The sequence below is a fragment of the Apostichopus japonicus genome, chromosome 16, assembly GCF_037975245.1.
Source record: "Apostichopus japonicus isolate 1M-3 chromosome 16, ASM3797524v1, whole genome shotgun sequence".
Lineage (NCBI taxonomy): Eukaryota > Metazoa > Echinodermata > Holothuroidea > Aspidochirotida > Stichopodidae > Apostichopus > Apostichopus japonicus.
Genome location: NC_092576.1, coordinates 1,860,580 through 1,888,168, shown reverse-complemented (window position 1 = coordinate 1,888,168; position 27,589 = coordinate 1,860,580). Strand labels below are relative to the sequence as shown.

Below are 27,589 nucleotides of genomic sequence, written 5' to 3'. Positions count from 1 at the left end.
ACACAGGACACTCTAAATTTGCCGCCGGGCAGCAACCAGGCCCATCCACTAGGCTTAAGAAAATGAAGCTTGTAGGATGTCTTATTTCAGGGAAACAAATAATCGCACTAAATAGTAAATTTTGTTAACGATTCTATCAAATCACCATGCATGCATAAGGAGTTACGTCCTTCCCTGGTGTCTGTTTACCCTAACCATTCAGACTGTGCAAACAGAAGCACTGCTTGGTTAATCAATGAAGTCAGTCGGTGGCGCTCTCACGTAACGCCTTCGTGCATGCATAATGATTCCATATAGAATGTCTTGTTTGTTTCTTGTTATTTCTGTTAGTTTCGCTTTATTATAACCATTGCACACGTTATAAAATGGCAAGGTTATAAGGAAGCATTCTGTCAAATCAATACGATACAACCGTACAGCGTGTAACATCCTGTGTTGAAGACCACATTCAGCGAGGCGACGAAGAAGCAGAGCACGAAGCAACCAAATTGTAACCGTATATGTTACTAAATATACTTCTTTTAAGGTAAGTAAAAGACAGGATATTTTTCGATATTGTGGCACATAAAGGACCCAACCAAAGTAACGCAAACGTGTTAGCAAAGGTATCGGACTACAAATGGTTGCCATTCCTGCTAAATTGTCTGCAAAGCAAATGTTGATGACTAGACAAGGTTGCATGACGTATAAGATATCAACGAAGTCAATGCAACAATATCATGATCAGTCTGTATTGTATATATGTAGGCATATATGTCAGCACCACAGTGAGTGCAATACTGCAGGCTACGGAAACTATTATAACAAAGCTTCGATATGTAAAGCTGATGAATGATGAATGTAGAGGGTGCGGGTGTAGTTCAGGGTTGGAGCAGGGCATAAACTGACAAACAAACTGTTGGTGCCTTGCCCTCCTCACATCTGATCCCTCTGTGTCGTCCTCAGTAGAGCAACCGCAACCGCCAGTCTGGTCCCCCAGAATCAAAGATATTTATTTTATTCAAATGAATGTCGTAGCGAATCTTTGCTCGTGGGAAACCTGGGCAGAAGGCAGCCAAGCTAGGTGAAATCAATACACCTCATATCTCCCACTCTGGCAGCAGACTGTCACAGTTAAATGCGTGATTTTCATCGCTGATGACCACAAGATCAAATCTCCAGCTAGATGTTCTTGGATCTATTAGGTGGAATCAATGAAGTGTAAATCAATTTTAAAGCTTGTGCAACCTAGGAGGCTTTTTTTTTGTAGAACCTTCTTGGTAGATCTAACTGGCATATCAGGCTCATGATGCTTTGTAGTGAAATGTACACAAAGCCAGTACACATGCAATGTAAATACAATCAGTATACATAATAATGCTACTGTGCCTGTTCACTAGTGATAGAAGTAAATACTGAAAGGGTGATGTTTTAACGATGTTTTACTAAACCACTGTAGAAAGATTCATCCAATTCTTCAACGATATGTTTGGTCTTTTGTTGAATAACGGCAACTAATTTTTGGATGTAATTTTTAATTGGTAGCAAGGGAAAAGGACATTCTTCAATGTAGTTAAATGCAAAACATATGTATGCTACTAGAAATAGCTTTATTAATAAAAACACTAGCTGCAGTTAACGATGATATTCCCTTGCGGCTCACATTTTTCAATGGTTGTTTGGGTAAAGGAAGGTGAGTGTCCTGTTTTTCAGTCACGATCGTTTTATAACAATTGGTTAGGCTTATCCGACGGTAGGCTGTACATAAGCTTTGATAAGGGCTCTATCTTCGCATATGTCAAACAGTTTCTGTCGTAATCTGTACGGATTAAAACATTCTATATTGGTAATTAAGTTAATAAACATATTCCCTTATTTTTGAAGTTCAGTTCCAAGATAAAGTTTATAATTTCGGTGTTGCATACTAAGGTTTCTTTTACGATTACGATTTGTGAGCTGACTTTCCCTCTCTTTGACTGGTAATTTTAATTTGTTGAAAGTCCTCTTTTATAATTGAAACAGTGAGCAATTACTGTGAGACTATTTAATTATTATCACGTTGTATTGGACTTTAGTGACTGTCGAGAATAATAACTGTTTTGCGTTACTAGTACTGATTAAGTAAGCTTCTACTAGTATGCTATTATAATAACCTAGTATGCTATTATAGTAACCAAAAGTTTACATACAATCTTAATGGTGTGGATTTAGAGGAGGTCTCTGTTGAAAGAGACCTAGGTATCTACATTGACTCATCTCTGCAATCTTCTAAACATTGTCTTGAAGCTGCTAAAAGAGGTAATAGGGTTTTGGGTATGATCAAGAGGAACTTCAGTTTTCTGAAAGAGGACATCGTAGTTAGGCTTTATAAGCAGTTGGTTAGGCCTCATTTGGAGTATGCTGTGCAGGCTTGGAACCTTACTTTGCTAAGGATAAGGAAGTACTTGAAAAGGTCCAGAGGAGGGCTACTAGGATGATTAGCTCCTTAAAGAGGGTTTCTTATTATAGGCGGTTACAACTGTTGAATCTCACCACACTGGAGCTTAGGAGGTTACGTGGGGACTTGATCCAGGTTTTCAAGATTGTGTATGGTTTCGACAATTTATCCTTTACCAACTTTTTCTTGTTTGCAAATAGTATTTGTACTAGAGGTCATTGTCTTGAACTCCAAAAGTCGCATAGTAGGATTAATATTCGGCATAACTTTTTTCTAAAAGGGTTGTTAATGAGTGGAATAGTTTGCCTGAGAAAGTTGAACTTGCAAGTAGTGTGAATGGGTTTAAGAATGCGTTGGAGAAGCACTTTAAGCATTGTAATCGGGTCTGAGTGTCTGTGTCTTCAGTTTTTCTTCTCTCTCTATAGGGTCCTTGATGGGGACTTAAGTGTCCCTCCTGATCCTTTTTTCTACTAAACTAAACTAGGCCTATACAGTACAGATGGGCTGCTACCATTATTCTAGTACGTAAACTTTGTATACACTACACTCTTCCAACTGAGACAGCAATTCAAACCTAACTATCCATTTATCTATTTTCAACTTTTTCATGCAATTGAAATCTATGGTACATCATGCACTTCTTTCTTAAATCCTCTACAAACCATCCTTGTTTTCCAAATTTGTATGACGTCACTGACCCTAAACATAATGAGGGTCGCAAGGTCAGATTCCAATTTTTACATTATGTCTAATGATACTATGGAATGAAAATCACACAGAACACAATTTGAAAGTAAAGTACCGAGAACACACATCATGTATCATAATTTCATTGAACTACATTCAAGAAGACGCTTGACTTCCATCTTTATATACCACTGATCCATGGCAACTTATGCCATGAACATAATTTACAATTACGAATGCCCTCTTAATTGTTGGTGTCATCCACGTAAATATTCAAAGAAATAATGAGATGATATTATGAACCCATATTTAGAATATTTCAGATGAAATGTACAATTTACATTTTAGTGGTGCACAGAACATTATGGCTGATAGAACGGACTATAGGACTGTGTTAGCAGATGTTGCTGATGAGCTAACAGATGACGAAGCAAAAGCTTTGGCATTTGAACTAGACATTTCTCGTGGTGAGCGTAGCAAGATCAATAATGGAAGAACGCTAATTGACGTGATGGAGAAAAATCAAATGATCTCAGAGGACAACGTAGATCAGTTGTTGAAAACACTAAGAAAACGAGGTCACAATGTTGCTGCAACCAAATTGGAAGGCTACAAAAAAATCATATTACAAGCAAGTATAGATATGTATGTGTGTATCTATGTGTGTATCTATGCGTGCATGTACGTATGTACTATATGGAGCTACTAGGCCTTAATTGTACCCCTGTGGTACAATTAACAATAAAGTTAACACACTTAAGTGTTTTTCACAGGTTGCTATCTTAATAATATTTTAACAATCATTCGCAGGTCCGGAGTCTGAAAGTGGCGATATGTTACCGAAAGATAAACGGGTTGAAGAAAGTTATCTTGAAGTGAGTATTGTTTAGCAATAATGATGACATATCTTTCATTTAAGGTTTGAGGAAAGTTGAGGATTAATAACAGATTAAGAATGATAATGCATTACTTCGAACATGATATCATGAATTTGCAATATTTGAGTTGTTTCTATCTCATTTGAAAGACTTTGACTTGGTGAGAACATCATTGACTATAATTTTGACAGCTCCTGGGTACGAGCTTACTTTGAAGACTCTTGACATTGGTCTGAATCTCCTCTAAGTAGTCTCAATGTGCCGTGTGTAATTGATTTGTATGTAGTACGGTCCTATTGTCATTATACGTTGTGCTTGCGATCAGTGTCATATGTGTCTACCTTTGATAGATTGAGTAGACGGTGATAATATAATGAAATACTTATATGTTCCTCATATTGCCATAAAGATGAATGGCATTGTTGCAATGATGTAATATTATCCTGGTATCCTGGTAGATAAATTAACATCGAAATAACCATGCCATGAGTGGGTTGGAAAGTACACGGTTTGTCATCAACCTATTCAGCATTGATCCAAATGATTAATAGGTAAATGCTATGGAAGTCTAAGATTTAAAATAGAAGTTATTCAGATTTGTTGTAGATAATAGTCATTGAACCAACTTCCCAGTTATATTATAGCTTGTTCCGTTATTAAGGCAAAATATCGCAGTTTTTTTTCTTTATTTAGATAACTGTCCTGTGCCTGATATCTGTGGTGTAGTAAACATAGATTACACCAACATATGTTTTTGCTTGGTTTAAAGTAGATAAGTAATTTTTGTGTAATTGCGTGCTATTTCAATTTGCTATGGTATGATCGATTGATTTCATTCAAATTAAGCTGCCTATAAAGAGATTATATAATTGCAGCGGGACTCCGACCGCATCAGAAACAAAAATGGAAAACAAAGACGTTCTCATGCGTTGTACATTTACGATAAAAAAAAAACGTATTGCAGAATATGTATGTGTGTGTATCCATGGCCAATGTGATAAAAATACGTATATGAAATGAATATCTTTTCAAATGGCAAACGGGATATATGTACACATACCGTTCATGCAGACTGTTGCATGGCGGTTTCCTAAACGGAGAGTATTTATAACTTTACCTATTTGCAGACTTTGTCGGAAAAATTCACGGGAGAGTGGAAAGACGTTGGAAGAAGGCTCGGATTTACAGAATCAGATCTTAAAAGTTTCTTAGCAGACAATCCTACGCGCATAAAAGAGGCAATTTTAGACATGCTAAAATCTTGGTGGCAAATGAATGGGAAGAAAGCAACATACTACGTACTGGCAGAGGCGTTTAAAGAGGCTCATCGGGTAGACCTTAAGGAAGAAGTGCTAAAATACGGTTAGCAATCTGTTTTAAATATTCTGATCTTAGTGGATCTTGTAAATCACTTATAAGATAACCACATACAGTTGTTACTTAAAGCGATCAATTTATGCCTATATGGACAATGTCTACATGACGATAAATTGAGTTATATAACATATTTAGATCTCACCCTCAGACGGAAACAACGACTTTTTTTTACTTAATATCTAGATCTGGAGCTTGTTACGAATTTTATGGCAGGCTATTATTCATGTCATGCTAGTTAAATCCTTATGAAGATTAGAGTCTATTTTGGCTTTGGTTTTGATTAAAACCTGGAACATTTTACACCATACCTACAAGGATAGTTTTATGAACATGTGTTTGATAAAGATGTTGAAACAGGTCTTAAGAAAAAATGATAAGGAAGTTAGTTAACCTGGTTTAAATCTGTTCTGTAGAAGACAAACTTTGATAATTTTGGCATAGCTTTAAAGTAATATTCATATAAGGAGTTGAGTGTTTTGCATTCGACAATGATTCTTCTACTCCCACCCTCCTGGGTTTCCAACATTCAATTTCCCCAAGTTTTACGAGTCGTACCTTGACGAAATTTGTAACTAAACTATATTGCAGTTACGAAACACAAAACGGTATACGTACCGAATTACTTCCGCCAACGTAGTGTAGATTTTATTTTCTAATCTTTCACTGTAATGGATAACGTTTTTTTTTTGTGTGTGTCAACTGAAGTACTATGTTTTCAAAGTTTTGGAAGTTACTACTAAAGACTCGAATTTTATGCCATTTGGTGATTTATATTTCATTCTTCTTTACAATTTACAGGCAAAAGCCACTGACAAGACAGTCCAAAAGCTAACGGAGGTAAAAATGGGACGCACAAGAGAGTTTTGGTTTCATTCGAAGAGACAGAGAGTGATCATACCAATGGAAAATGAAACAGGATGAAGTGTCCATCTGATACTTCATTAAACACCTTAGATGGGGAAAATATGTTCATTTTATGAAAATGCCAGATCTTTAGTGTCGTTGGTTCCATGTTCTTTGTTTTGTATTTGTTCTTCTACAGATGATTTTGCCGATTAATCACTATTATTATTTTTATTATTAGGATAACAGAGTAACAAAATATAGCAACATGTGACAAACTGGATGATGAAAACATGAAAAAAATGAGAAGCGAGATTGGCGAAACTCAATCGAAGAGAAAATGCAGCCACTGTTACCTTTGTAAGAGGCAAAACTAATTTGTTAGGTTTCCACTACTTATGTATGGCTATACTTGGTTACAAAGTAGGCCTCTTTTACACTACATCCGAATCAGTTCCGCTACCAGGCTTGTAAGACAAGCGGGCGGGGAGCCAACAAGTTATTGATGAGGGGGAGAATATTTTCATACATAGAATAAGTTTCTGTACACATGACGGGATGGCGTGAATGGATGCACTGTAGTCTACATGACGCAGAGTTGACAACTCGAAATGTTAACATTATCATTGCTCTAGTCTGTAGTGGTTCCTGTTATGTTCTGCCCATGACTTTGGGCTAAATGGATGAGAAAGAGGAAATTATATCAACAAAGTTCTGGAACAATCAATCAATTTCCACACAGAAATAAGACTTGCAATGAAATGAAATTAAATTGGATGGTTATTAGTTAACTGAATTGTGAAATGTCAATATCAGGATTCAATTTCTTCTTCTCTTTAATTGTAGTTTAAAATATGATCTTCTACAAACTTGGTTTTAAGCAATTATTTCCTCCAATTGCTTCTGTTATAGACTTTGGTCTGATTTCGCCAGCTTGATAACGATTCAGTTCTCTTGTCAGACACAAGTAGACCCTCTTGTCATGATTCTAATCAATGTTCTCAGCAATAGGACAAATGAGGTGGTAGTCTGATATCTCTAACACCTAATATCGCCACTTTCACAATACTTTGTAGAAAAAGTGTGTTTTGCTTAACATTACTGTGCGTAAGAAATAAGTACATAAAATAACTGGGCTTTGCGTTTGTTTCCTTTTGGTAGTCTTCTAAGGTTTTTGTAGAGTTTTGTGTGGTAAATGTCCGCTTTTAAGTTTTTTAGCAGTAATTAATTATATCTTTTGAGATTAATGTTCTCTTTTCCCATTAACATTAACAGTAACGTCGCAGTTCCAAATGAATACAAGTATGGGAATAATTGCAAATGTGCAACTGTTCCAAAACGATAGTATTAGGCGTTTGACAAACGCAAACTAAAATTAAACACAAGTGAAATGAATTTGAACCAAGATGAGTTGTCGTGTTTACTTTTACTGTGTTGACCTCGTTGACAAATGTGATAAACCCAGAAAAGAATATGGTTCCCTTACTTAATGAGGTGTATACATAACAAATAAAAAGTTCATTCACCACCTACTTTCTTCATTACACATTATTCCTCTTAATACCCTGTTCTTTTCCCTTATTGAGAGTATCCAGATATTGAGAGAACACGTTTCGGAGGCTGCATAGATAATAAAGTCTGGGCAGTACCATTAATTAACAGTTATTTATTTCAGCAATAACATTTAATATGATTGTAAATTAGGTTTCATATTTCATTGTTCTTTTTTTGGGGGGGGGAATTAAATACCAAACTACTGTACACTAGCCATTTCTTCAGCCATCGGTGCAAGTGGAAGCGTTGCAAACAGCTACCCACGAGACGTCATGAAAGCAGATGTACCACAAATGATCGTTACATTGAACTACACACTAAATTTAATCCACACTTTCCAATACATCTGGCATATCGTACCCATAGCTGATAGCTGATGGCTGGGCTAAACATGGTGCCCGAAAATTATCATACCATGGCCGTTGATATTTTTGAGCCTAGAAGAATTTAGTTTAGCATGTTTAGCATAATGAAAGTCTGTCCAATAGGAAAACAAGCCTAGTCAAGTCCCGGGGAGAAAAGTAGAGTCCCATTAAGTTGCAGAAACCCTCTGGAAAAGTTATTTTGTGTACACACATATAATGGTCACATATGAATTCTGGAACACCAAAACACTCAAACGATCTACGAAGGAAATATCCTACCACTCAGCAAGCAGTGATTGGGATAAACTATTCAACAACATTTACTACCACATGCTGCTTTGAGCACGCATGTTCATATCTGTGGAGTGCTAAAAGAATGAAAAAAAAACCTCTTCTCCGTATTTAGATGTTAGACAATAATTCCCATAATACCATTTCATCTCAAATTTCTTAATTATTCAATGAAACCCAGCCTACCGAATAGCTTATGCTAAATAGGCAGGCAGTTGTATATGTGGTGCACTGTATTGCCCCTGGAGGGATTGTTGGATTCGGTGTGACCAGATGTTAGTCTGGTAAAGTCGTGTGAGGGGGCAGTTGGCTTAAAAATGCAATACTAAGCCTTCAACTTCTGTTGTAAGTTTAATCGGGGAGGCGCGAACACTACCTATTGAAGAGCATGTGCACAGGACTCACCTCCTTGGGATATCAAAACGCAAATTGGAATGTTCTTTAAAAACACACGAAATTACATTGAAAGTTGCATCGAAGTTTAATTATTAAGATCTTAAGGATGGGAATGGTACGAGAGCATGACACTTTCTCATTTGAGATGAAAAGTTGGCTATGCTGTCCGTGGACAATATCAACCAGGTGGAGGCACGATATCCCCAAGAGATAGTATCCGCGGAGACAGTTGACATCATTTCTTGCTACACCGGACACTACAACAATGACTCTCACTCTAATTGAAATATGTTCCATATAATCAAGTTGATAATCTGCTTCGTCAAAACAAAAGAATGACTTGTTCGTCGCCGTTATTGAAGTACAAGGCATTTTCGTAAGGCAAAATTTATGACATGGACTCTATCCTGACGTCAACACTGAGCTCCATCTTTGATTGTGTATTACTAGAAGTATAGAAGTGATTCCTCTAGCAACTTATCTGGTGTACATATATCAATGGCTGGAAGCAATAAAGACAATCGAGAACAACAGAGTAGGCATCTTCACATTATATTCCTCCAACCAACCAGCACTGTAAACACGGATAAGCTTCAACAACAACTACTTCGTTAAGCCATTTACACAATAAGAACTCAACTTTCAATACCAATTAAGGGAATTACTTGATAACAAAACAATAAAACAAAAAATACATACTTTTTGCCCCTTCTTGTTCATGTGACACTACTAAAAACTAGCTGAAATAAAGAAACATTTTGATCATATTAATCATCGTTAAAAGCTAATCTGCAAAGTATACAGGGTGAAAAGAATTTAAAAAGTGTAAACATATCATTCGACTTGAAGCAAGTCTAACTCTGGGTGACTGAGACACACGTGCATATTTTAGTGATGAGTGCACGATACTGAAAGAAAAGAATAGAAGAAAATGTTAATTAGCGAGTTAAAATGCATAATGATTCCATATAGAATGTCAAGTGTGTTTCCTGTTAGTTCTGTTAGTTTCGCTTTATTATAACCTGTGTAAAAGTAGTAAAGTAGCAACGTTATAGGAAGCATTCTGTCATACCAATACGGTACAACCGTACAGCGTGTAACATCCTGTGTTGAAGACCACATTAAGCGAGGCGACGTAGAGGCAGAGCACGAAGCAACCAAATTGTAACCGTATATGTTACTGAATATACTTCTTTTAAGGTCAGTATTATGGCATATAAAGGACCCAACCAAAGTAACGCACACGTGTTAGCAAAGGTATCGGACTACAATGGTCGCCATTCCTGCTAAATTGTCTGCAAAGCAAATGTTGATGACTAGACAAGGTTGTATGACGTATAAGATATCAACGAAGTCAATGCTACAATATCCTGATCAGTCTGTATTGTATATATGTAGGCATATATGTCAGCACCAGAGTGAGGGCATTACTGCAGGCTACGGAAACTGTTATAACATAGCTTCGATTGCATATAACTAACGATATGTAAAGCTGATGAATGATGAATGTAGAGGGTGCGGGTGTAGTTCAGGGTTGGAGCAGGGCATAAACTGACATACAAACTGTGGTGCCTTGCCCTCCTCACATCCGATCCCTCTGTGTCGTCCTCAGTAGAGCAACCGCCAGTCTGGTTCCCCAGAATCAAAGATATTTATTTTATTCAAATGAATGTCGTAGCGAATCTTTGCCCGTAGGTAACCTGGGCAGAAGGCAGCTAAGCTAGGTGACATCAATACCCCTCATATCTCCCACTCTAGCAGCAGACTGTCACAGTTAACTACGTGATTTTCATCCCTGATGACCACAAGATCAAATCTCCAGCTAGATGCTCTTGGATCTATTAATTGGAATCAATGAAGTGTAAATCAGTTTTAAAGCTTGTGCAACCTAGGAGGCTTTCCTTGTAGAACCTTCTTGGTACAACTAACTGGCATATCAGGCTCATAATGCTTTGTAGTAAAATGTACACATCAAATGTAAATACAGTCCGTATACATAATGATGCTACTGTACCTGTACACTTGTGATAGAAGGATATACTGAAAGGTTGATGTTTTAACGATGTTTTACTAAATCACTATAGAAAGATTCATCCCATTCTTCAACGATATGTTTGGTGTTTTGTTGAATAACGGCAACTAATTTTTGGATGTAATTTTCAATTGGTAGCTAGGGAAAAGGACATTCTTCAATGTAGTTAAATGCAAAACATATGTATGCTACTGGAAATAGCTTCATTAATAAAAACACTAGCTGCAGTTAACGATGATATTCCCGTGCGGCTCACATTTTTCAATGGTTGTTTGGGTAAAGGATGGTGAGTGTCCTGTTTTTCAGTCACGATCGTTTTATAACAATTGGTTAGGCTAATCCGACAGTAGGCTATACATAAGCTTTGATAAGGGCTCTATCTTCACATTTGTCAAACAGTTTCTGTCGTGATCTGTACGGATTAAAACATTCTATTATTGGTAATTAAGTTAATAAACATATTCCCTTATTTTTGAAGTTCAGTTCCAAGATAAAAGTTCATAATTTTGGTGTTGCATACAAAGGTTTCTTTGACGATTACGATTTGTGAGCGGACTTTCCCTCTCTTTGACGGGTAATTTTGATTTGTTGAAAGTCCTCTTTTTATTATTGAAAGAGTGAGCAATTACTGTGAGACTATTAACTTATTATCACTTTGTATTGGACTTTAGTGACTGTCGAGAATAATTGTTTTGCGTTACTAGTACTGATTAAGTAAGCTTCTACTAGTATGCTATTATAAACTAGGCCTATACAGTACAGATGGACTGCTACCATTATTCTAGTACGTAAACTTTGTATACACTACACTCTTCCAACTGAGACAGCAATTCAAAACTTACTATTCATTTATCTATTTTCAACTTTTTTATGCAATTGAAATCTATGGTACATCATGCACTTCTTTCTTAAATCCTCTACAAACCATCCTTGTCATTTAAAAAATTTCCAAATTTGTATGACGTCACTGACCCTAAACATAATGAGGGTCGCAAGGTCAGATTCCCAACTGTACATTATGTCTAATGATACTATGGAATGAAAGTCAGACAGAACACAATTGGAAAGTAAAGTACCGAGAACACACATCATGTATCATAATTTCATTGAACTACATTCAAGAAGACGCTTGACGTCCATGTGTATATACCACTGATCCATGGCAACTTATGTCAGAAACATAATTTACAATTGCGAATGCCCTTTTGTAAATGTTGGTGTCAACCACGTAAATATTCACAGAAATAATGAGATGATATTATGAACCCATATTTAGAATATTTCAGATAAAATGTACAATTTACATTTTATTGGTGCACAGAACATTATGGCTGATAGAGATATCAACTATAGGACTGTGTTAGCAGATGTTGCTGATGAGCTAACCGATGAAGAAGCAAAGGCTTTGGCATTTGAACTAGTCATTCCTCGTGGCGAGCGTGATAAGATCATTAATGGAAGAACGTTAATTGACGTGATGGAGAAAAATGGAATGATCTCAGGGAACAACGTAGATCAGTTGTTGAAAAAACTAAAAGATCGACGTCACAATGTTGCTGCAACCAAATTGGAAGACTACAAAAAAAATCATAATACAAGTAAGTATAAAATATAGATATGTATGTGTGTATCTATGTGTGTATCTTTGTGTGCATGTACCCCCGTGGTACAATTAACAATGAAGTTAACACACTTAAGTGTTTTTCATAGGTTGCTATTTTAATAGTATATTAACAATCATTCGCAGGTCCGGAGTCTGAAAGTGGCGATATGTTACAGGAACATAAACGGGTTGACGAAAGGTTTCTAGAAGTGAGTATTGTTTAGCAATAATGATGTCATGTCTTTCATTTAATGGTTGAGGAAAGTTGAGGATTAATAACAGATTAAGAATGATAATTTCATTAATACTGACACGCTACAACTACTAACATTTTATAAATTCAAAAGTGCGTTTATGCATATTTTACGTGATTATCTAAATGTGTTTTACAGACATTGTGGTCTGCTCGCCTATATATATAACATAAACTATTACTGTGTGACTGGAGGCTGGCAGTAACACATTCCTTAACTTTTAAAGGTGAGATGCAATTTATTTAACCCCTTTAACATACCTGGGGCCAATAATGATGATCAGTAAAGCAAGTTAACTGCTATAATTCATACTCATTTTGAGACGCAGAATGGCAACACAATAGTTCGGCAAGACGTCAAGCATTATTTGGGACCATTTGTACAACTTTGAAGGTATATGTTTATAACTGTATTATGCTTCTAAGGAGATGAGTTATGATTGATAATGGTGATCAAATTCCAAGCAGAGAATTTGTATTTCACATGAGAACAGGGAAACATATATCTACAGGACAGAGCTATGCTAGCTGATGTTGCTGCTAAACTTAGTACAAAGAAAGATGCCAAGGCGTTGGATTTTGAAGTAGTCATTGATCCTTGTGAACATAACAGTATACATTTTGGAATAAAACTACCCAAGGTGATGGACAAGAACATTAATCTCAAAAGATATAATTAATTATTTGCTATAAAAACTTAAAAGCAGACATTTTCCTCCCAAAAATCTGCAAAAATCTTAGAAGACTACCAAAAGAAAACAAACGCAAAGCCCAGTGAGTTATTTTATGTACTTATTACATACGCAGAGTAAAGTTCAGCAAAACACACTTTTCTAACAAAGTGTTGTGAAAGTTACGATATTAGGTGATACAGATATCAGACTACCACCTCATTTATTTAACCTATTGCTGAAATCATTGCTTAGTAAACCATGACAAGGTCCATTCGTGTCTGTCAAGAGAACTGAATCGTTTACAAGCTGGCGAAATTTGAACGTCTATACAAAAGCAGAGGGAGGAATAATTGCTTGAAACCAAGTTTGTAGAAGATCATATTTTAAACTACAATTTAAGAGAAGAAGAAAGTATCTTTTAGCTGTTATATTTTTAATTATATATTAAACCATTGCTGGTCGGAAACTTTATTTCTGTGAACTCGGTCTGTTTTCTAAACTCTACAAATATTATTTTGCTTTTCACCCAAAGGGTAGAGATTCATCAAGCGTCGTGATGTCACATAAGTCAAAAAAAGTTGACACCTCTCTTTTTTCAAGTGAGTTTGCCCACTTTTTTAAATGCAAATGACGGATTTTATTGATGCGACTTGCTGTATTGTGACAAGAGTGAAGTGAGAGGTTTACTACAGCGTTGAAAGATTCCCTTTTCCTTTGACCCAGACGCTCTAGTTACGCAAAACCAAAACAAATAGCCATAGGCACTAAACTGTGAGCTGATATTTAGAATGTCATTACGTACAAGCAGTATTTGCGGCCCAAACTAATACATACATTAACATAATAGCATTAATTTTGCGTGATTTACACCTGTAGTGTACATATCTCAAAACATAATAAAGCATTCAATAATTCCAGTTTTCATACTATATTACTTCTGAAATATATTAGTATACCAAGAGAATATGATCCATATCGTATCAATGATATATTAATACAATGTCCTATCGTGCGTATTATCTCCATACTTAACAATATTCATTATTTAAATTCAAATTATTCTCACATAAACTTGTTTTAAGACCTTGTCGAAAGAGATCCGTCCTAAAGATTGGGTCAATGTTGGAAGAAAGCTGAATATCAGTGACCCGCAGCTCGACAACATAAAGGAAGATTACAACAACCAGGCGGAAAGGGTGTACCAAATGCTATGCCTATGGTCGCAATGTAATGGCCGAGAAGCAACATATGAGGTGTTAGAGAAGGCTCTTACAGACGCTGACTTGAAGGACCTCCAGGAGAAAGTGCATACATATGGTAAGTAATCAATTCAAAGGATCGATCCATTGGAAAAATATAGACAAAGTTATGGCTCTTTGTTATATGGGAAAGAAATAGTATACCTTAATGTCTAGGATCTAAAATAAAAGTTCTATTAGCACAAATGTTTCACGAAGAAGCTTTATTGTTCGCCCAACAGTGTCGAGCTGTATACAATATATTGCCAAATTTTGTGGCACATCTGGTGCGATGTTCAAACAAGTTGGAATAATGATTTCCTTATATGCAGAACGATTAGATACTTCATGTGAAACTTGTTATTTGTGTATAACAATATAACACAGGATGGAGCATAGATTAAAATTGAAAATTGTCAAATTGAAGTAAAAAATCTAAACGAATCTAACGATGTTCAAACAAGTTGGAAAAATGATTTCACTATATGCAGAACGATTAGATACTTGTATATCTCGAATAAGATAACCACATACAGTTGTTACTTAAATCAATCAATTTATGCCTACATGGACAATGTCTATATGACTATAAATGGAGTTATATAAAATATTTAGATCTCACCCTTAGACGGAAACAGCGATTTTTTTGTTTAAGTAATGCTTCTGGTCTGGAGCTTGTTACGATTTTTATGGCAGGATATTATTCATGTCATGCTAGTTAAATCCTTATGAAGATTAGAGTCTATTTTGGCTTTGTTTTTGATTAAAACCTCGAACATTTAACACCATACATACAAGGATGGTTTTACAATATGTGTTTGATAAAGATGTTGGAACAGGTCTCAAGAAAAAATGATGGAAATGATGGAAAAGTATGGATTCTTATCAGCTTTGAACCATCGACGCTTTAGCATTTAGTGTGATTGCTCTTTGGGGTGAACATGTTTTCTAGCAATATTGTTTTTGCCTTTTTACAGCTACCCAACAGGTAGCAGTAAGCAACACGGATACTTGTGACTCTCCTTCAGGCCAAGAGCAAACCTCAAGTGACAGATACCAGATGAATCAAATTCCCAGAGGACACTGCCTCATTTTGACATATGATGAGTTTACTGAACCCACGCTCACAAAAAGGGAAGGGAACGAAAAAGATAAAGGTAGAAAATGTATATCCTGAGAAGATGGCATTCTACGTCTCTTCATTCCCGCATCTAAACGTGGTAACAATTTTAAGTATAGATGACAGCTGAAATAATCATTTTAGCTATCCTTAACTACGTATGTTATTTCTAATTGTATTCAATCCTCAAGAGCATTTGATTCGTCGAAAGTAGATCCTCCTTTCCTTAAGGGGTATAACCAATACCTACGTAACGTATATGGCATATTTCACATATGTCTATGTAAAGAACAACTCCTTATGCAACTGTTAAATAAAGTGTTCCATTTGGAAGATTGAAATTGTGTCACTTGGATTAGAAACCTTTATATTGTCTATGTTTCTCTCTCCATGTTTACAAGGTAATATATATTATGTCAGATTTGGCAACAAAGAAATTACATCATTGGATAATGTAAATAGCCTCATTATTTTCAAATCTTCATTATTTTCAAATAAGTCACTACAAAGCCCTTCTCCATTACAGAAAATAAACATTGTAAATAAATAAAGAAAGAAAGAAAGAAACGATTTTACAATTGATACAAATGTGGCTCAATTATGTCGTGTCAAGATCAGGTTTTTCAGCTTCATAAGTGAAGGAACATGAAATCCGTGTGTCTCCCATCTGTAATCAAATTTATCTTATCGGTCTTTGGAAGCTGTTCATGACAGTTACTTCTATCAAATAGATCAATAAATGGTGGATGGGTAGGTGCCACCTTTAATAGAGCGATTAACATATATTATAACATAATCATTATTTCTGTTTGCTAAATAGGATAGGGTGTAGGTAACGATCATGTGATGTGAGAGTGCGGTATGTCAAGATGATAACTATTTTTACTCTGTACGGCTTAGTTCAGAAGATAGTTCATGTAATCTGCATTGTAGTCAAACGTATTTGATAAGGAAATAGGTTATGCTGTGAACATGTAAACCAACGAGTTATGTTCAGTGCGACCTTGAACAATAATCATGTTGTGACACTTCCACTAAGTGATTATACATGTACATCCTACCAGACCCATACATTGTGGGGTGTAAATATTTTATGTGAAGTTTATATCTATTAACACTAATCTCTATATTAAGATACGAAAATAGGTGATGGTGGTGGGGGAGGAGTAACATTTTTTCTTGGCCTACTTAATAAGCTCGAAACGATGCATTGTGGTAGACACTTTGAAATGTTACAGTAGTGTTTAGTTAAAACAAGTCCTGCTCAACGTTTCTCTCACAGAAAAACTAAACGAATTGTTTGGAGAAAAAGTACTGAAATTTGAAGTTCACGATAAATACAATCTGAATTATGAGGAGACAGAGGAAGTTATTTCCAAGATAGCTGCCAAGAAAGACCATCAAGACTGTTTCATCTGTTGCGTTTGTTCTCACGGAGATATAGAGTCGTTCTCTACAACAGACGGACGAAAGTTCAAATTTCAAGATCTGATGGGTAAGTCACTCACAAAAGTTGAGCAAATTGCTCCAATTTGAGGAAAACGTTTAGTTTTGACAAAGCCTTTTAAAAAAGTCAGTAACATGCAATGTTACCTTGACTTGAGTTTCATAAATATTAGTCAATGACATTAAAATAATCTAGATAAATCCTATAACCATTTGTATTTCTCTTTCTATACTGTTTCCGCGTTGTTAGATAATTTCAAGCCTCAAAACTGCGAGGGCCTCAGGGGAAAACCAAAAATATTTTTCTTCGTCACTTGTCTTGGTGGAAGATTTCAAGAGTTCCACAAAGACGGTATCGGCTCAGATGGTGCAGGATTGATTGAGAAGCCCTCAGGACTGTGTGCCAAAGAAGACGACTTCTGTATTTGCTTGAGCACTGTACCAGGTTATGCAAATGCCCGCAATCCTTCTAAGGGGACGATTTATGTCCAAAATATGTACGAATGCTTTAAGGCAAACTATGAAAGCACACGTCTGATCGACATGCTCAACGACGTTAGGGCACGTACAAATGAAAAATTGAAACAAAATCCGGTACAACCGGAAAGTTGTGATAGTCCTATTTGTCATACTAGCACGACAATCACTACACTTTTAAAAAAAGTTTACTTTTCATCATGAATAATTATCATGTTTTATCAATGATAAAGGCGTATATAACGTTCGATTCTGATCTTATTGATCCTGTTTATGAATTTCTTGAACCCCTGCGTCCCCTGTGTAGGAATTTTGTTCCCGTTAATGCTTTAGTTTTCAGATTACGTCAACTGTTGGATTTGAAAAGTACTAATGCATATTCTATTAAAAACTGTGTCTGCATAACAGCAACATGAAACATCAATTACCAAATTTGCCATAAATGTTAATTATAAGATCCCAAGAGTGGAATTTTTAATGTTCAACTTATGATATGCTCCAGGTATCTTGATCATATTTGACATATCAAGATGGTCAAATATTTCAACCAAATTGTAAGTGGCGTCGTATATGTTAGTAGTGAAACATCAGAATATAATCTCTGTCTGAATGTGAAGGATATAGTAATAATACTGGCCTTCTTTATGAACTTCAGATGGCTTACCTAGTCAGTGTCTGGTTATACGTAGTGCGATTTGTTTGTAGAGAAGAGTCACCCATTCAATATCTCCTACGTAGCAAGGCAGCGTTTGGGTTTGGATAAAGGTATACAACTGGAAGCGTGAAGTATGGAATTGGCAGCACTCCGAAGTACTAAAGCATATAAAGAAAATATTAACCAATACAGTACTGTACAGTGTATTTTTAGTTGAGGAAGATTTGTAGTAAAATATAGCCAATTCTCATACTTGTTGAAGTTTCAACATGACGCAACAGACACTATTAGCCTGGGTATAAATGGATACAGGTGTGAGTTAGTACACTCTAAAAGCATTTAAATATACAATGGAGTGAATTTTCACAATTTTGTTGTACATATTACAGTAAATTTCGTGTCATCATCATTTACTTTATTTCGACCAGTGCTGCGATATTACGATATCACAGACCCTTAAAATGATCAAAGTTTATTGCAACTTTTAGTCAAAAATAAATAAAGTACTATACATCTCCAGAAGAGAAAAATTGCTCAGCCAATGAATACGTTTGTCCAACCTCTATTTTATCTGTGATCCTTCCTTTCTTCTCGTCTTGTAATATTTTCTTCCTTTGGTAACAACATGACAAGTCACAAAACAATTTCCTTGTTCTTCGTTCTTTTTTCTGCTTTTTTTTTTTCGTTTTTCGTTTTTCTCTACAAACGCATAAAACCGATGCTTTGCTTGCTTTGGGACAATATGTGGCCTAATTTTATTTGTCTCGAAGAACAGTACATACAACTAACCTATTCGCATGCATAAGATAGAGTATGTAATACGTTTTTATTCTAAGTGGTTCAGTAAGACATCGCCAGATCACCCTAACTCAGTAAGACATCGTCAGGCATCGTCAGATCACCCTTGCAGTATTCCCTTCTATCACAAGTATACAATATACAGTAGCATAATTATGTATACAGACTGTATGTACATTTGATGCATATTGACTTTGTGTACATTCAACTACAAAGCATCATGAGCCTTAGAGGCCAATTAGTTTCACCAAGGAGATTCTACGACGAAAACCTTGTTGCAGCACAGGCTTTACAATTTACACTTCAAGCCAGGGATATTTTTATGTCTCCTATTTTCATTCCAGAGAAAGATGGATCACATAGAATGATCATTAACATTAGGTCATTGAATAAGTTTGTAAAATATCACCATTTCAAGATTTTCAACGTGGCATTTAATGTGGATTTAAAATATCAATTCAACTCAGAAAATGATTAATCATGGTGATCCCCAACACATATTGACATTTGATGTTTCTCAGACTGGCTGGGGTTCAGTAACTGAAGACCAAGCTGCTCAAGGAATGTGGAATCATGGGCAGTTGGGTTTACACATCAACCAGCTTGAGCTACATTCAATTAAATTTGGGATGACAAATTTTGGTCAGAATTTTCACAACCTCCATTTGAGGATTCAATCACATAGTAATTCAGCTGTAGTTAACATAACCAAAGTGGAGGATTGAAATCCCTGCCTTGCAATATGATTGCCAAATTAGTTTGCTTGAAGTGCATTAACATAAATATTTGGATTTCTGTTGCCCATATTCCTAGTTCACAGAAAGAACATACATACCATATATCACGGTCAGGTCATTGCATGACCATATCTTTGAAAATAAATTACAAATATCTGCAGTGACTGTAGGCCTAATGTCGATATTTTTTGCTAGCAGATTTAATACCAAACTAGCATATTTTGCGTCATGTAGAGCTGACCTATCGGCTTTGGCAGTTGATGATTCCAAATTAACATAGAGGGATTACACCTTTTATGCTTTTCCTACTTTCAGTCTTGTAGAGAAGTATCTTCAAAAAGTAGCACGGGGATCAGGCAACTAGAATTTTGCTTGCCACGTTGTGTACCTATTAGTCTTGGTTCGTCATGTTTTTGGAGATGCTAGCAATTTGGCATTTTAATTCTACTCCCAACCACACGGGACTCTCTGATTTTCTCGCCGGGCAGCAACCAGGCCAATCTACTAGCTTGTATGATGTCTTATTTCAGGGAAACAAACAATCGCACTAAATAGTAAATTTTGATAAAGATTCTATCAAATCACCATGCATGCATGAAGGAGTTACGTCCTTCCCTGGTGGTTGTTTACCCTAACCATTCAGACTGTGCAAACAGAAGCACTGCTTGGTTAAAGAATGAAGTCAGTCGGTAACGCCTTCGTGCATGCATAATGACTCCATATATATATATAGAATGTCAAGTTTGTTTGCTGTTAATTGTCTTAGTTTCGCTTTATTATAACCTTTGCACACGTTATAAAGTGGAAAGGTTATAAGGAAGCATTGTGTCATACCAATACGGTACAACCGTACAGCGTGTAACATCCTGTGTTGAAGACCACATTCAGCGAGGCGACGAAGAAGCAGAGCACGAAGCAACCAAATTGTAACCGTATATGTTACTAGAAATACTTCTTTTAAGGTAAGTAAAAGACAGGATATTTTTCAATATTATGGCATATAAAGGACCCAACCAAAGTAACGCAAACGTGTTAGCAAAGGTATCGGACTACAATGGTCGCCATTCCTGCTAAATTGTCTGCAAAGCAAATGTTGATGACTAGACAAGGTTGTATGACGTATAAGATATCAACGAAGTCAATGCTACAATATCCTGATCAGTCTGTATTGTATATATGTAGGCATATATGTCAGCACCACAGTGAGGGCATTACTGCGGGCTACGGAAACTGTTATAACATAGCTTCGATTGCATATAACTAACGATATGTAAAGCTGATGAATGATGAATGTAGAGGGTGCGGGTGTAGTTCAGAGTTGGAGCAGGGCATAAACTGACATACAAACTGTGGTGCCTTGCCCTCCTCACATCCGATCCCTCTGTGTCGTCCTCAGTAGAGCAACCGACAGTCTGGTCCCCCAGAATCAAAGATATTTATTTTATTCAAATGAATGTCGTAGCGAATCATTGCCCGTAGGAAACCTGGGCAGAAGGCAGCAAAGCTAGGTGACATTAATACCCCTCATATCTCCCACTCTGGCAGCAGACTGTCACAGTTAACTACGTGATTTTCATCCCTGATGACCACAAGGTCAAATCTCCAGCTAGATGTTCTTGGATCTATTAACTGGAATCAATGAAGTGTAAATCAGTAAAGCTTGTGCAACCTAGGAGGCTCACCTTGTAGAACCTTCTTGGTACAACTAACTGGCATATCAGGCTCATAATGCTTTGTAGTGAAATGTACACAAAGCCAGTACACATCAAATGTAAATACAATCAGTATACATGATGGTGCTACTGTGCCTGTTCACTAGTGATAGGAGTAAATACTCAAAGGGTGATGTTTTAACGACGTTCTACTTAACCACTGTAGAAAAATGCAACCCATTCTTCAACGATATGTTTGGTGTTTCGTTGAACAACGGCAACTAATTTTTGGATGTAATTTTCAATTGGTAGCTAGCGAAAAGAACATTCTTCAATGCAGTTAAATGCAAAACATTTGTAGGCTACTGGAAATGCTTTATTAATAAAAACAGTAGCTGCAGTTAACGATGATTTCCCCATGCGGCTCAAATTTATCGATGGGTGTTTGGGTAAAGGATGGTGAGTGTCCTGTTTTTCAGTCACGATCGTTTTATAACAATTGGTTAGACTAATCCGACAGTAGGCTATACATAAGCTTTGATAAGGGCCCTATCTTCGCATTTGTCAAACAGTTTCTGTCGTTATCTGTACGGATTACAACATTCTATATTGGTAATTAAGTTAATAAACATATTCCCTTATTTTTGAAGTTCAGTTCCAAGATAAAAGTTCATAATTTCGGTGTTGCATACTAAGGTTTCTTTTACGATTACCATTTGTGAGCGGACTCTCCCTCTCTTTGACTGGTAAATTTAATTTGTTGAAAGTCCTCTTTTTATTATTGAAACAGTGAGCAATTACTGTGAGACTATTTACTTATTATCACGTTGTATTGGACTTTAGTAACTGTCGAGAATAATTGTTTTGCGTTACTAGTACTAATTAAGTATACTTCTACTAGTATGCTATTATAAACTAGGCCTAAACAGTACAGATGGGCTGCTACCATTATTCTAGTACGTAAACTTTGTATACACTACACTCTTCCAACTGAGACAGCAATTCAAACCTATCTATTCATTTATCTTTAACTTTAACTTTTTTATGCAATTGAAATCTAAGGTACATCATGCACTTCTTTCTTAAATCCTCTACAAACCATCCTTGTCATTTGAAATTTTCCAAATTTGTATGACGTCACTGACCCTAAACATAATGAGGGTCACAAGGTCAGATTCCAACTGTACACTATGTCTAATGATACTATGGAATGAAAATCAGATAGAACACAATTTGAAAGCAAAGTACCGAGAACACACATCATGTATCATAATTTCATTGTACTCCATTCAAGAAGACGCTTGACGTCCATGTGTATATACCACTGATCCATGGCAACTTATGTCATAAACATAATTTACGATTACGAATGCCCTCTTGTAATTGTTCGTGTCATCCACGTAAATATTCAAAGAAATAATGAGATGATATTATGAACCTATATATAGAATATTTCAGATAAAATGTACAATTTACATTTTAGTGGTGCACAGAACATTATGGCTGATAGAAGAACGAACTATAGGACTGTGTTAGCAGATGTTGCTGATGAGCTAACCGATGAAGAAGCAAAGGCTTTGGCAATTGAACTAGACGTTTCTCGTGGTGAGCGTGGCAAGATCATTAATGGAAGAACGTTAATTGACGTGATGGAGAAAAATGGGCTGATCTCAGGGAACAACGTAGATCAGTTGTTGAGAATTCTAAAAAATCGACGTCACAATGTTGCTGCAACCAAATTGGAAGACTACAAAAAAAATAATATTACAAGTAAGTATAAAGTATAGATATGTGTGTATCTATGTGTGTATCTATGTGTGCATGTACGTATGTATGAAGCTAATAGGCCTTGATTGTATCCCCGTGGTACAATTAACAATAAAGTTAACACACTTAAGTGTTTTTCATAGGTTGCTATCTTAATAATATATTCACAATCATTCGCAGGTCCGGAGTCTGAAAGTGGCGATATGTTACTGAAAGATAAACGGGTTGAAGAAAGTTATCTTGAAGTGAGTATTGTTTAGCAATAATGATGACATATCTTTCATTTAATGTTTGAGGAAAGTTGAGGATTAATAACAGATTAAGAATGATAATGCATTACTTCGAACATGATATCGTGAATTTGCAATATTTGAGTTGTTTCTGTCTCATTTGAAAGACTTTGACTTGGTGAGAACATCATTGACTATAATTTTGACAGCTCCTGGGTACGAGCTAACTTTGAAGACTCTTGACATTGGTCTGAATCTCCTCTAAGTAGTCTCAATGTGCCGTGTGTAATTGATTTGTATGTATAACGTTGTGCTTGCGATCAGTGTCATATGTGTCTACCTTTGATAGATTGAGTAGACGGTGGTAATATAATGAAATACTTATATGTACTTTATATTGCCATAAAGATGAATGGCATTATTGCAATGATGTAATATTATCCTGGCATCCTGGTAGATAAATTAAAATCGAAAAAAAACATGCCATGAGTGGGTTGGAAAGTACACGGTTTGTCATCAACCTATTCAGCATTGATCCAAATGATTAATAGGTAAATGCTTAGGAAGTCTAAGATTTAAAATAGAAGTTATTCAGATTTGTTGTAGATAATAGTCATTGAACCAAGTTCCCAGTTATAATATAGCTTGTTCCGTTATTAAGGCAAAATATCGCAGTTTATTTACTTTATTTAGATTACTGTCTTGTGCCTGATATCTGTGGTGTAATAAACATGGATTACACCAACATATGTATTTGCTTGGTTTGAAGTAGATAAGTAATTTGTGTGTTATTTCGTGCAATTTCAATTTGCTACGATATGATCGATTGATTTCATTCAAATTAATGTAGCGAAGTGAAATTTTGTTGTGTGCACCCGTTGTATTAGCATGTCTTACGTAATAGTTCGTAATAGTCAGTTTTTAGCGTTAGTTGTATACACGTGTGTATTCTTCAGTTCTGTACACGGTGTTGTATGGCGAACATCGTCCCTGCAGATCTCCGGGGCTCGCCTCGTTATCCCTTTGTAATTTGTAATTTTTACTTAATCTGGGTCGTCAATAGCCCAGATTTACATATATCCTTATTATCTGGAGTCAGGAAGGAGATGTCACCCTTCTCAGAGGCAGGATGCCTCAGGTTTTTGGATGGTTCGGCTTCTGTCTCGAAGCCATTGGTTTCCCAAGATGGCGGACCTACTACAGTATATAGCGAGCTGGCTAGAGTTAGCGTTGATGAGTCTGGATGTCCGCGAGCTTCCTGTACCACGAGCGAAGAGTCTCCTTCGTCTTGTTATTCGCAAGCGAGCTGACCCCAGTATAGTAAGGGATTAAGTTATACATATTATTATTGTTTTATACTGCCGTACAGTACGTAACCTTATTGTTGATAAATTGAATTGAAGTTTTTCAGTGTCTGACAAACAGTCCAAAAGCTAACGGAGGCAAAAGTGGGACGCACAAGAGAGTTTTTGTTTCATTCGAAAAGACAGTGATCATATCAATGGAAAATGAAACAGGATGAAGTGTCCATCTGATACTTCATTAAACACCTTAGATGGGGAAAATATGTTCAGTTTATGCAAATGCCAGATCTTTGGTGTCGTTGGTTCCATGTTCTTTGTTTTGTATTTGTTCTTCTACAGATGATTTTGCCGATTAATCACTATTATTATTTTATTATTAGGATAACAGAGTGTCAAAATATAGCCACACGTGACAAACTGGATGATAAAAACATGAAAAATGAGAAGCGAGATTGGCGAAACTCAATCGAAGAGAAAATGCAGCCACTGTTACCTTTGTAAGAGGCTAAACTAATTTGTTAGGTTTCCACTACTTATGTATGGCTATACTTGGTAACAAAGTAGGCCTCTTTTACACTACATCCGAATCAGTTCCACTACCAGGCTTGTAAGACAAGGGGGCGGGGAGCCAACGAGTTATTAAAGAGGGGGAGAACATTTTCATACATAGAATAAGTTTCTGTAAACATGACGGGATGGCGTGAATGGATGCACTGTAGTCTACATGACGCAGAGTTGACAACTCGAAATGTTAACATTATCATTGCTCTAGTCTGTAGCGGTTCCTGTTATGTTCTGCCCATGACTTTGGGCTAAATGGATGAGAAAGAGGAAATTACACCAAAAAGTATCAATAATCAACAATCAATAATGTCCCACACAGAAATAAGACTTGCAATGAAATTAAATTCGATAGTTATTAATTAAATTAATTTTGAAATGTCAATGTCAATATCAGGATTCAATTTCTTCTTCTCTTTAATTGTAGTTTAAAATATGATCTTCTACAAACTTGGTTTTAAGCAATTATTTCCTCCCATTGCTTCTGTACAGACTTTGGTCTGATTTCGCCAGCTTGATAACGACTCAGTTCTCTTGTCAGACACGAGTAGACCCTCATGTCATGGTTATCTAATCAATGTTCTCTGCAATAGGTTAAACAAATGAGGTGGTAGTCTGATACCTGTAACACCTAATATCGCCACTTTCACAACACCTTGTAAAAAAGTGTGTTTTGCTTAACTTTACTGTGCGTAAGAAATAAGTACATAAAATAACTCACTGGGCTTTGCGTTTGTTTCCTTTTGGTAGTCTTCTAAGATTTTTGTAGAGTTTTGTGTGGCAAATGTCTGCTTTTAAGTTTTTTAGCAAATAATTAATTATATCTTTTGAAATTTATACTCTCTTTTTCCATTAACATTAACGTCGCAGTTCCAAATGAATACAAGTATGGGAATAATTAAAAATGTACAACTGTTCCAAAACGATAGTATTAGGCGTTTGACAAACGCAAACTAAAATTAAATACAAGTGAAATAAATTTAAACCAAGATGAGTTGTCGTGTTTACTTTTACTGTGTTGACCTCGTTGACATTTTATAAAACCCAGGAAAGTATATGGTTCCCTAACTTAATGAGGTGTATCCACATAACAAATAAGAAGTTCACTCACCACCTACTTTCTTCATTACACATTATTCCTCTTAATACCCTGTTCTGTTCGCTCATTGAGAGTATCCAGATCTTAAGGGAACACGCTTCGGAGGCATGCATAGATGATAAAGTCTGGGAAGTCCCATATACAGTTATTGAATTCAGCAATAACATTTAATATGATTGTAAATTGGGTTTCATATTTCATTGTTTGTTTGTTTTTTTTTGGGGGGGGGGGGATTTAACTAAATACCAAACTACTGTACACTAGCCATTTCTTCAGCCATCGGTGCAAGTGGAAGCGTTGCAAACAGCTACCCACGAGACGCCATGAAAGCAGATGTACCACAAATGATCGTTACATTGAACTACACACTTAATTTAATCCACACTTTCCAATACATCTGGCATATCGTACCCATAGCTGATAGCTGATGACTGGGCTAAACATGGTGCCCGAAAATTATCATACCATGGCCGTTGATATTTTGAGCTAGAAGAATTTAGTTTAGCATGTTTAGCATATTGAAAGTCTGTCCAATAGGAAAATAAGCCTAGTCAAGTCCCGGGGAGAATAGTAGAGTCCCATTAAGAAGCAAAAACCTCTGGAAGAGTCATTTTGTGTATATACATATAATGGTCACCGATGAAACCTCATGTATACTCAAATTCTGGAACACCAAATCACTCAAACGATCTATGAAGGAAATACCCTACCACTCAACAAGCAGTGATTGGGATCAACATTTACTACCACATGCTGCTTTGAGCACGCATGTTCATATCTGTGGAGTGCTAAAAGAATGAAAAAAACCTCTTCTCCGTATTTAGATGTTAGACAATAATTCCCATAATACCATTTCATCTAAAATTTCTTAATTATTCAATGAAACCCAGCCTACCGAATAGCTAATGCTAAATAGGCAGGCAGTTGTATATGTGGTGCACTGTATTGCCCCTGGAGGGATTGTTGGATTCGGTGTGACCAGATGTTAGTCTGGTAAAGTCGTGTGAGGGGGCAGTTGGCTTAAAAATGCAATACTAAGCCTTCAACTTCTGTTGTAAGTTTAATCGGGGAGGCGCGAACACTACCTATTGAATAGCATGTGCGCAGGACTCATCTCTTTGGGATATCAAAACGCA

General features: G+C 36.2%; 2 protein-coding genes and 1 pseudogene across 5 annotated transcripts; all 3 read left to right on the top strand.

Annotated features, from left to right (window-relative positions):
* The first annotated feature begins 368 nt into the window (after positions 1–368).
* LOC139983666 (uncharacterized) lies at positions 369–7,602 on the top strand (annotated as a pseudogene).
* Positions 7,603–8,717: 1,115 nt separating this feature from the next.
* LOC139983663 (caspase-8-like) lies at positions 8,718–18,949 on the top strand. 2 transcript variants are annotated; one of them, XM_071997373.1, is made up of 5 exons: positions 8,718–10,007; positions 12,161–12,437; positions 15,585–15,764; positions 17,010–17,222; positions 17,424–18,949. In XM_071997373.1, the coding sequence occupies exons 2-5, from the start codon at positions 12,167–12,169 to the stop codon at positions 17,852–17,854; spliced, it is 1,095 nt and encodes a 364-aa protein (XP_071853474.1). In that variant the 5' UTR covers positions 8,718–10,007; positions 12,161–12,166; the 3' UTR covers positions 17,855–18,949. The 2 variants fall into 2 exon arrangements, with proteins under 2 accessions (XP_071853474.1, XP_071853473.1); XM_071997372.1 differs by lacking the exons at positions 8,718–10,007; positions 12,161–12,437 and adding an exon at positions 14,016–14,686.
* Positions 18,950–20,576: 1,627 nt separating this feature from the next.
* Positions 20,577–26,399, top strand: LOC139983667 (uncharacterized). Of its 3 annotated transcripts, none has more exons than XM_071997384.1 (4): positions 20,577–20,802; positions 22,976–23,262; positions 23,440–23,504; positions 24,589–26,399. In XM_071997384.1, the coding sequence occupies exons 1-4, from the start codon at positions 20,777–20,779 to the stop codon at positions 24,697–24,699; spliced, it is 489 nt and encodes a 162-aa protein (XP_071853485.1). In that variant the 5' UTR covers positions 20,577–20,776; the 3' UTR covers positions 24,700–26,399. The 3 variants fall into 3 exon arrangements, with proteins under 3 accessions (XP_071853485.1, XP_071853484.1, XP_071853486.1); XM_071997383.1 differs by lacking the exon at positions 20,577–20,802 and adding an exon at positions 20,809–21,485; XM_071997385.1 differs by lacking the exon at positions 20,577–20,802 and adding an exon at positions 21,471–21,611.
* Positions 26,400–27,589: the final 1,190 nt, after the last annotated feature.

Excerpts from the sequence above, each read along its gene's own strand:
- LOC139983663 (XM_071997373.1), top strand. The coding sequence starts at position 12,167 with ATGGCTGATAGAGATATCAACTATAGGACTGTGTTAGCAGATGTTGCT. Across the intron at positions 15,765-17,009 it reads AGGGAACGAAAAAGATAAAG|AAAAACTAAACGAATTGTTT; the intron begins GTAGAAAATGTA and ends TTTCTCTCACAG. Across the intron at positions 17,223-17,423 it reads CAAATTTCAAGATCTGATGG|ATAATTTCAAGCCTCAAAAC; the intron begins GTAAGTCACTCA and ends CCGCGTTGTTAG.
- LOC139983667 (XM_071997383.1), top strand. The coding sequence starts at position 21,451 with ATGTTCTTGGATCTATTAACTGGAATCAATGAAGT. Across the intron at positions 23,263-23,439 it reads CAAAAAAAATAATATTACAA|GTCCGGAGTCTGAAAGTGGC; the intron begins GTAAGTATAAAG and ends AATCATTCGCAG. Across the intron at positions 23,505-24,588 it reads TTGAAGAAAGTTATCTTGAA|GAAGGAGATGTCACCCTTCT; the intron begins GTGAGTATTGTT and ends ATCTGGAGTCAG.